Source organism: Echinops telfairi, unplaced genomic scaffold (genome assembly GCF_000313985.2).
Source record: "Echinops telfairi isolate 266 unplaced genomic scaffold, ASM31398v2 ScPeMD7_2010;HRSCAF=2546, whole genome shotgun sequence".
Lineage (NCBI taxonomy): Eukaryota > Metazoa > Chordata > Mammalia > Afrosoricida > Tenrecidae > Echinops > Echinops telfairi.
The window spans coordinates 15,838,394-15,848,609 of NW_022105908.1; the positions used below are offsets into that span (position 1 = coordinate 15,838,394).

Sequence of the window (10,216 nt, forward strand, 5' to 3'; positions counted from 1 at the left end):
GCGCGCGCCACGTGTGCAGCGCTCACGCTTCGCTCCGCGCGTCCTCGGAGCTTCTCGGGCGTGATGTGGCGGAGCTGCCTCCGCTTGCAGGACTGGGGGGGCTGCCTCCTGAAACGGCCCCGGGGGAGCCCCATCTGCCCCGCGGTGTTGGGGCCCACCCTTCAACTCCAGACCAGGGCCTACGCACCCCCATCAGGTGAGGACAGGACACGTTCCCTTTGGGCCGGAGCCAGGTCATGGTGATCTGGGGTCTCAGACCATGGCGCAGACCCGGACAGTGAATCCGAGGGCAGGCACCCCATCGCATCACACCGCAGGGGACAGTCATTGACATGAGGTCTGCGCCGCTTTTCTCAAGTCTTGGCAGGAAAATTGATGCCACCCCGGTTTTCAAATGAGGACATTCGGATCCGGGTCGGGACTTCACCCCGGTCACCGAGTTGACTGTGAGGGACTATAGAGGACAAAGGCTGGCTGGCTGCTGCCTGTAGGACGCGACATAGGGAAGGGGCCCAGAATAAGAGCCTGCAATCGACCTCCTGGGTGCTTTGCACCAGATTTCCAGGCCCCTCCCTCTGGTGCCCTCCCGCCCCAGCCTTCTCTGGTCAAAGGCAAGTAGGCACCACTCAAACGCCTGCGAGTCTGGTTCTTGCATCGTGGCTCAGCCTTCGGAGCTTGCTGTAGTAAATGAAGAGTGGTGTCATTTTTCTATTAACCTGTACTGGGCCAGGAAATGCTAATATCCTAACGAAATAGAGGTGAAAACATCCTGTTGAAAGGGATGTACAAAGAAACTGAGAACGCAACGAGGCGCCTCCTCATCGGTGAGGGCATATATTGCTGGGTATTGATAGGTAAGTGTGAAGAGGAGGGGGTGTTGAAGCCGTCAGGAACAATGCAGCACACCACTGGAAAGAGCCTCCAACACGCAGTTTGGCATTGTGACAGGAGTACAAATCGGGGTTAGAATGATGACGCTATGTCAGGTATTAGGTATGTCAGATATTAAGCTCTTGGAGGCAAGCCACGACTACTTTAGGACCGTATTTTCCTCTGAGTTGCAGCTCTATGAGGGACCTTTGAGGGACCCTCCAGTTGTTACGTTGTGTCATCGCGAAGGGTGTTAGATGCTGTAGGGAGCCGTATTTTTACCCATCAGGACCTAGCAGAGGGGCTTGGAGGTGGGCCATAATGAGTCAGGAAAGAAGAGAGATTAAGGGCATTCCAGGGAAGCATTCTCAAAGAAGATCCGCTCCAAGAGTTCACCGACTTAGCAGAAGCTTAGAGTTGATTCAGGTTGTGGGCATCTACTTTCCGGTATTGCGGGCCTCAGTCTGGCCTCTCCTTTCCCTTTGCATTGCATATTGACTCATTTGGGCCTTTGACAGTACCTGGCAGGTCGTAGGTGCTCAACCATGAGAGAAATTATGAAGGAAGGAATGAATACGGTACTGTGAAAACTGTGGAAGTGGTTATATCTGGCTTATTCTGACACCAATTGTTCTTCCCACAGCCCTCCATTTCTATACATTTCATTATGCTAATTCATTACAGTGGCCACACAACTCAGACAGTGCTGACAACTAAAGGGGGGGTTTATTAGAAGGGTTCACAGGTTACTTAGTTCACAGGATACTTAAGCCTTAATTAGTAAACGCTAAGGATACAGTGACTGAATTAGTAAACAGTAAGGAAAAAGTGACTGAATTAGTAAACAGTAAGGAAAAAGTGGTCCACAGCAACAAATTTCTCTCCTGTCCTCAGCCTCTTTGCTACATGGTCCTTTGACCTCGGCATCCATGGATCAGGAAACCAGCCTGCTGCTCTTTCTCATCGTCCCAGCGATGGTCCTCTATTCTATCTCAGGGTCTCTTGTCTCAGCCTTTGCACTTCAGATAGATCTCAGGCTTGCTCCACTTCCAGTGGTCTTGGGGTTTCTCTGTTCTCCTGCTAAGATGGCCCATCATTATAGCCAGGGAAGTCGCAACGTATGAGTGTGAGTGTTCCATATGCCCTATTTGTCTAATCCCACCCAATAATTTCATGATGATGTCATTAGGTGCCATCAAGTCTTTTCTAACTCATAGTGACCCTATGCACAACCGAGCAAAACACTGCCCCATGGTTCTTATGTTTGACCCCATTGTTGCAGTCACTGTGTCAGTCTATCTTGTTGAGGGTCTTCCTCTTTTTCACTGCCCTTCTACTTTACCACACATGATGCCCTCCTCCAGGGACTGGTCTCTCCTGACAGCAGGTGCAAAGTATGTGTGAGAAAGCCGCACCATGTTTCCCTCTGAGGAGCATTCTGACAGCACTTCTGAGACAGATCTGTTTGTTCTTTCAATATTCTTTGCCAACACCATGATTCAAATGCAGCGATTCTTCAGTCTTCCTTAGTCAGTGCCCAACTTTCACAGGCATAGAGACTGGAAAATACTGTGGCTTAGGTTAGGCACACCTTAGTCCTCAAAGTAACCACCTTGCTTTTCGACACTTTTAAAGAGGTCTTCTGCAGCAAATTTACCGAATGCAATGTGACTGTCATTTGATCTCTTGACTGATGCTTCCATGAGCATTGATTGTGGATCCGAGCAAGACAGAATCCTTGACACCTTCAGTCTCTTCTCCATTTGTCATGATGTTGCCTCTGCTCCAGTAGTGAGGGTTTGTTTTTGTCTTGTTTTTTTTACATTGAATTGTAATTCATACTGAAGGCTGCAATTCTTGATCTTCATCAGCAAGTGCTTCAAATCTTCTTTCAGCAAGCAAGGTTGTGTCACCTCCATATTGTAGGTTGTTAGTAAACCTTCCTCCAATCCTGACTCTGCTTCTTTGGATTACATGGTTAGAAGAGCCATAGATTTCAGGGTAGGGGGAATGGGTACAAGCAGAAAGAAAATGTTCCAAAACTGATTGTGGTGACGATTGCACAGCTCTTCTTAATTTGTTTAAACCATTGTATGATGTAGACAGTTTACTCCACAACAGCTTCAGACCATGCCAGGTCTTCGCATGCTTAACAAACTCAGAGCCTTCTTGATTAAGGCTTCCATTGGTAAGGAGATTGAATGTGACCCTTTAGAAATGGACATACTGTTGAAGGCTTTAGAAAGGAGAAGGATGGTTGAGATCCCTGTATTAGCTTTTTGGCAATCTGTTGACTCCTTGGGACAAGGTTACTGGAGGTGCAGCAGACACCAGCTATGAGTTGTCCCCTGACTAAGCCATTTTGCTTCCCAGAACCCCTCCCACCACAGAGGCCTGGCCTGTTTGCTGTGCCTTCCTCATAGGATCGCCAAGCTCGCCACTTGGTTTTGTATATTCAGTCATATTGGAGTGCAGCGTTTCACATATTGTCTCTGCGTGTTCAGTGCACCAGCAAAGCGGAGTGGTTGCGTGGTTGAGTACAAGCATACCTCACTTGCATGTGTTCTGCTTTGTTGCATTATTGCATTACACAGAGCAAGTGTGTCAGCACTGTTTTCCCAACAGCATGTGCTTACTTCAAGACTCTCGTGTTTTGTTAATTCCACAATATTTCAAACTTTTTTCATCACGCAAGTTCCCATATAGTAGACTACCAAACCGAACCAAACTTACTGCCACTGACTTGATTCCAACTCAGAGTGAGCCCTCCCTATAGGATAGAGGTGAGCCGTACCTTTGGGTCTCCTAGACTGTAAGTCTTTGCTGAAGCAGGCAGCCTCATTTTTCTCCTTCAGAGTAGCTGGTGAATTTGAACTGCCTACGTTAAGGTTAGCAACCCAGTGCTTATTGCATAGTGCCACCAGATCCTTGAATAGACTGCAGTGCAGTGAAAACAACTTTTATATGTACCGCGGGAAAAAGCCATGTGGTTCGCTTGATTGTGAAATGAACTTCTATGCCATGGTCAATATCTTTGAGGTATGCTAGTAATGTATTGTCTGGCTGTTTAAAAAAAGGTTTGCCAGCCCTGCTTTGGATGCAGGAAGAGTTTGGAAAGGGAGAGGGCATTTCATCCTTCAGTCCTTGTAAGTTAGTTACTCTGGCAGATGCATTTGGCCTGAAGTTGTTTTTTTTTTCTTTCAACAGTTTTATTGCAGTGTAATTCACGTATCTTACATCTTACCCTTTAAAGTGTATAATAATTTTTCATTTATTCACAGAGTTGGGCAACCATCACCACCACCAGCCCCAGGCAACCACTAAGTTACTTCCTGTACCTATACATTTTCCTATCTGTCCTTTTATGTGAATGGAATTATAAAATACATGGCCTTTTGTGACTGGCTTGTTTTTATATAACATGTTTTAAAGTTCAGCCATGTTGCAGTATGTATCAGTACTTCTTTGGGGGTGGGGCGCTGAATAATATTCCATTGTTTGGCTATGTATTTTTTACTTGCTCAGTTATCAGTCAGTGGGCATTTAGATTGTTGCCACTTGTTGGCTTTTGTGAATAATGCTGCCCTGAACATTTTGTGTCTATGTGGCCGGTTTAAAAAATCCAGCGCTTTTCAGGTGCCCATTTTTTTGCATTTACCTAGTTCACAGATTATCTCTTCAAAGGCCCGGTGCATTCTCTAGCCTTTCTCCTGTTTTACGAAATGAAGTTTTATTGGCTTGCAACTCCGCTTGGTTATTTGCATATTGTTTATGTGTACTTTCGTTACAATACCAGTTGAGTAGCCGCATAGTTGAAGCATTTGCACAGATGTGCCTACGAAGAACAGTTCATACTCAGAATGGATCTTGATCTGCATGCTCACCTGTTTCTTTGCCCCCTGTAGCCCGAGGCCATTGTCCTTGCTGGCTGTGTGTTTTCACTGAGAGGGTGAAAGTTTCACAAGTTCTCTAGTGAGTCACAATTTGTCCTATGTGACTCCAGAACGTTGGGGGCCCGGTCGGATAATGCCCATCTTCATAAAATTGTTGGAGAACATGGCTCTTGCCACATCAATTTTCTAGATCATGTTTTGGTTCCCTTATGTGAAACCTGGTGGCTTGACACCTAGTGGTTTGAAACCAGCAGCCACTCCACAGGAGAAAGACGAGGCTTGACTTCTAGGGAAAGTCACAATCTTGGACACCCACAGGAGCAGTTCTCCCCTGTCCTGTAGGTCACTCTGAGTCGGCATTGACTCAATGACAGTGAGAGTGAGCTATGCAACCCTGACTTGGCCCACCGGACAGGACCTACATGGTCTCCTCCCCCAACATCAGCAGTCCATCTCCTTTTCTGACCATCTCTAACCCTTCTCAGCTAGGCCATTGCACTTCTCAAAATACCTCACCCTGGACCTCAAAGACCCTGGACCTTCCTGAAAGCAGCTTCTTCTACTGGAGCTGACTTCCACACACCACTCCCTCTGAAAAGGAATTAATCAGTAAAGCCCGGCCAACTCTCGCTTCTTCTTCAGGTCTCTGATCCAATGGGATCTTCCTTGAGCCCCAGATGAGATCAGCTTTCCTACCGTGGGTGACTGTTTTTGTGCTTTCACGTCGTCTCTGAGCTGGTGTAGTAAGAGCCTTGAGGTCAAGACGAGCGCATGCATGCCGTGTCCTGTGACGCTTTCTGGCACACGGTGAGTACTCGCTGAGGTTTGTTAGTGCCTGCGTGGTGCGCACGGCTAAGGCTTGGCTGCTAACTCAAAGACTGGAGGTTTGGTGGCATTCAGAGGCACCTCAGAAGAAAGGGCTGGCAATCTGCTTCTGAAAGATAGCCATTGGCTGTCCTGCGGAGCACAGTGCTGCTCCGACAGCACGTCTCCATGCGCTAGAACGCACTCCATGGCAGCTGCTGGGGGTTTGGGTTTGGGAGTTTGTGAAAAGACTGAAAAGTGTCCTTCAGAGGGGGGGAAGCTTCCTGTGGGCCTAGCATCTGTTCAGAGTAGCCTGCACCCAGGCTTGCCGTGGTGTGTGGCTCTAGTGCCTAGGACTTCCTTCGCCCTGCCCGTCTGTTTGTCTCCTTGGTTCTGTGGTTCAGAGACACCTTGGTTGCCTCTTGCTTGTCTTATCACCCATCTCAGTACCTTCCACTTTTTTCTCTCCTTCAAACTTTATTCTACATTAGGTGAAGATTTACAGAGCAAATCATCCGTTTTACACTTAACAATTCACGTAGATCTTATTTCAATGCCTTGGTTATTTATTATCTTTTTCCTCACGTTTAACTCAAATACAGCACTGGGCCTAGCCAGGATAGAGACACAAAACTAAAAAGACTGTCTTGTTAAGAAGGCGTGCTATCTTGTAGAGATGCAGCCTGCACCGTCAGCATCTGCCCAGTCTGTTCCTCGGCCCTCAGGTCTCTCGGGCCCTTTCCCAGGCCTGCAAAAGGTAGCCTGCCACTGCCACTTCATGCTATCTCAGAATTTCCTACACGTGTGGGAGCACGCTTCCCCGTGCCGAATCAGGCTTTCAACCTCCCCACCTGACCTGGCCTGCACAAAAGCAGCTGCCCAGCCGAGTCAGCCTAAAGACATGATGGACGGAGTCTGGGCACCTTTGTCCAGGCCAGAGGCATGAAAACAGGCCCTGGGCCCCTCTGGACTGCCATTTGGACAATACTGGGGCAGCGTGGACAGCAGGGACGTTTCACAAGCACACCATGGCATAAGCTCCCTTTTCTGAATCATGCCTGTGAAAAAAATCAGTATTGTAATTCCAGAGGAAGGCAGTGAATTGAAGCATAATACAATATCTTCGTGTTGGTGACCAGATCTGACTACTTTTAAAAAACAAGAAACAATGACACTCTAACTGTTATATCCCAAGTGCCTGACACATAACTTTTTTGTTTTTGTGAGGGAAAACAAAATGAAACCAACAAAAACCATTTGGGCCTTTAGTAAGTGCAAAAGGAAATCCCATTGGGGCCCTTCTCTGTGGTTCTGTGGTTAGGTGCCAATAAGTCGGTTCTCTCATACCGCCTTACGCACAAGAGGAGAAAGCACTGCCTGCCCTGGACCAGGCGCACCACTGTAGCTGTGCTGGAGTTTGCTGTTGGAGACATTGTGCTGGCCTCTCGCATCGAGGGCCTTGCTCTTTTTACTGACCCTCTACTAAGCGTGATACAGTTCTCCACCTTCTGGTGACATGTCCAAAGTACGGTAGGCAGAGTCTCACTTGTCAGGAGCATTTTGGCCGTGCTTCCAGGACTGATTTGTTCATTCTTCAATCAGTATTCTTCACCAAGGCCGCGATTCAGCGTGATCAATTCCTTTTGGGTCTTCCATATTGTCTAGCTAAACGCATATGAATGAGGCTGTTGAAAATATGACTTGGTTCAAGTGCACCTTCGCCTTCAAAGTGACATCTTTGCTTCTTAACACTTTAAATAGGTCTTTTGCAGCAGATTTTCCAAGTGTAATACATCTTCTAATTTCCCGTCTGCTGCTTCCATGGACATTGATTGGGAAGCCAAGTAACATGAAATCCTTGACAATTTCAGTCTTTCCTCTGCATTGTGATGTTTATTGGCCCTGTTATAATGATTTTTTCTTTATGTTGAGGTAGAATCTGTATTGAAGGCCTTGGTCTACATCAGTAAGTGCTCCAGGCCCTCTGTGCTTTTAGCAAGCAGACTTGTGCCATCTGCAGGTGGTTTTTGCAGGTCATTAATGATTCCATTTCCAATCCTAATGCTGTACTCTTTTTTTTCCCAATCATTTTATTGGGGGCTCTTACAGAATTCCATACAGCATTTGTGTCAAGCATCTTTATACCTAGGTTGCTATCATCATTTCCAAAACATTTTCTACTTAAGCCCTTGGTTTAAACTCGTCTTTTCCCCCCTCCCTCCCCCCTACCCCCCTCATGAATCTTTGATCAATTATATATTATTATTTCATATCTTACACTGTCCATTGTCTCCCTTCACCCACATTTCTGTTACTCTTTCCATTTGGGGTGGGGGGAGGCTATATATCCAACCTTGTGATGGGTTCCCCCTTCCCCATCCCCAATCATCCCCTTACCCTCCTGATATACTATTCCTGAGGGGTTTATCTGTCCCTGAATCCATGTGTCCGGAGCTCTTATCTGCACCAATGCATTGTCTTACATCATCCACTGTCTCCCTTCACCCATGCTGTCTGTTGTTCGTCTCCCGGGGACGGATGTTGATCATAGTTATTGGTTCTCCCTTTCTCCCCCTTCGGCCCCCCCTTTCCCTCTACCCTCATGGTATCGCTACTTCCATTACTGTTCCTGAGGGGTTCATCTGTCCTGGATCCTGTGTGTTGAGAGCTTTTATCTGTACCAGTGTGCATGCTCTGGTCTAGCTGGATTTGTAAGGTAGTACTGGGGTCATGTTGGGGGAGGGGGAGGAAGCATTAAAGAACTACAGGAATGTTGTGTGTTCCGTCAGTGCTATGCTGCACCCTGGCTGGCTCGTCTTTTCCTTGTGACTCTTCTGTGAGGGAATGTCCAATTGCCGAAACTGGTCTTTGCGGAATTAGAAAGCCTAATTTCAGCTGGTGGTTTCAAACTGCGGACCTTGCAGTTAGCAGGCCCAGTGTATACTCCACCATGCCACCATGACTCCTTTCCAACGTTTACATTCCAATCACCAGTTATTATTGGTGTGTATTAATTGTATACTTTTATCAGTTGCAGACTGCAGAAATCAGTAAAAATCTTTCATTTTCCCACCTTTGTCATTAGTGATTAGCGTGTAAACTTGAAGAGTTGTATTAGCTCGTCATCTTTGTAGGTGTATGGATACTATCCTATCACCGACAGTGGTGTATTCCAGGATAGATCTCCACTCCATCTTTGCTCACCCCTGAGCATTTAAAAAAAAAAGGGGGAGTAGAAGAAAGGTTTACAGAGCGCATTGTCATTTTGCATTCAACAATTTGTGCACGATTTGAACTCAACCATTATAATCCCCTCATCGTACCATCACTTCTACTCTGTGCTTCCTGCTCCCACTCCTCTTTCCTTCCTAATCCTCTCAGTTTCATCCTCGAGAAAATGCTGTCCTTTGACCTTGATGGTTGATTATTCTAACATAGGAGTGAGTTCATTTCCAGACATGAAGCGTGACAATGCCCCCACCAGCCTCTGTCCTTCCAGTAAAAGCCTGATCTTTTTTTGTTCCATGTTTTTTTCCCCCTATTCCATCCAGAACCTTGTATTGCGATCCTTTTCAGAGCAGTTAACGGTGGTAGAGGGCACCATTTAGTTCTTTTTGTCTTGGGGTTGTGGAGACTGATGATTGCATGGCCCATTAGGCTGCTGGACTAATTGGTACCATCTGTCTTGATTTTCATCGCTCTTCTTTCCTCCGAGTAGAAGGACAAGAGAACCTTAGATGACTGCTCATGAACGTTCAAGACCTGCAGTCTCTGTTCCCCAGAGTAGGGTGTGGAACACTGTCTTTGTGAACTGCATTATGCCAGTTGACCGATACCCAGAGACTGTGGTGCACCCTGAGACTACAGGCCCCGCCCCTTATTCTCTCTGAGAAGTTGTCATCGCTTTGCCGCCTGTATTCTTCACCACGTGCACAGGTAGATTTGAAGCAAAGGTAAATAAGTACACATACACAGATATCCTCTGTCAAACTTACACATTTTCCTGGGCCTACTCCCAATCTGTTCTGCCTTCATGCCCATTCAAGTACCTACGTGTAATCACTGTTGTTGCAGGGTTGTGTAGATAGCAATATTTGCCTCTGCTGCCTCTAACGCTTTCAAAGCCCCAGTGTATCTCCCTGCCTCTATCCTCTTTTGCCAACCTCCCGTATTGTGTATTTACACCTTCCCTTTTACCCTAGTTAATACTTATCAACCCTCTACCCAGTGACTTCCCTTCTCCCTCACTTTTCTTTCCGCTCCTGGTAACCGTCAACAAATGTTTCTTTTAGTATGAAAGCACATTCTTGACTTTTTACAATAGTAATCTCATACAATATTTGTCTTTTTGTTGTTGAACAGTTTTATTCAGCAGTGTCCCACTTATATATCACAGATTCGTCTTTATTCTTTAACAATGTGTAGTATTCCATTGTGTATATGCACCAAAGTTTGTCTATCTATCTAGACTTCAGCTGCTAGGCATTTAGGGTTTTTCCATCTTTTTGCTATACCAATTACATAGTGCTGCAGTGAACGTGGGTATGCATCTATCTGTTAGTGTCAAGGGTCTTGTTTCTTAGAATCTATACCATGTAGAGGGATTCCGAGGTCATATGGTATTGCTAGCCCTTTTTTTTTAATCATTT

At 46.3% G+C, this 10,216-nt stretch overlaps 1 protein-coding gene across 2 annotated transcripts in view; it reads left to right on the plus strand.

The window, feature by feature from the left end:
• The first annotated feature begins 6 nt into the window (after positions 1-6).
• Positions 7-10,216, plus strand: part of ATPAF2 (ATP synthase mitochondrial F1 complex assembly factor 2) — a 22,516-nt gene continuing 12,306 nt past the window's right edge. Inside the window, exon 1 of one of the 2 annotated variants that reach the window (XM_004712956.2) lies at positions 7-196. In XM_004712956.2, the coding sequence (XP_004713013.1) occupies positions 64-196 (133 nt within the window). In that variant the 5' untranslated portion in view covers positions 7-63. Of the gene's footprint in view, positions 197-280; positions 855-10,216 lie in introns of those variants that run through there. The other variant, XM_045293485.1, reaches the window with a different exon arrangement.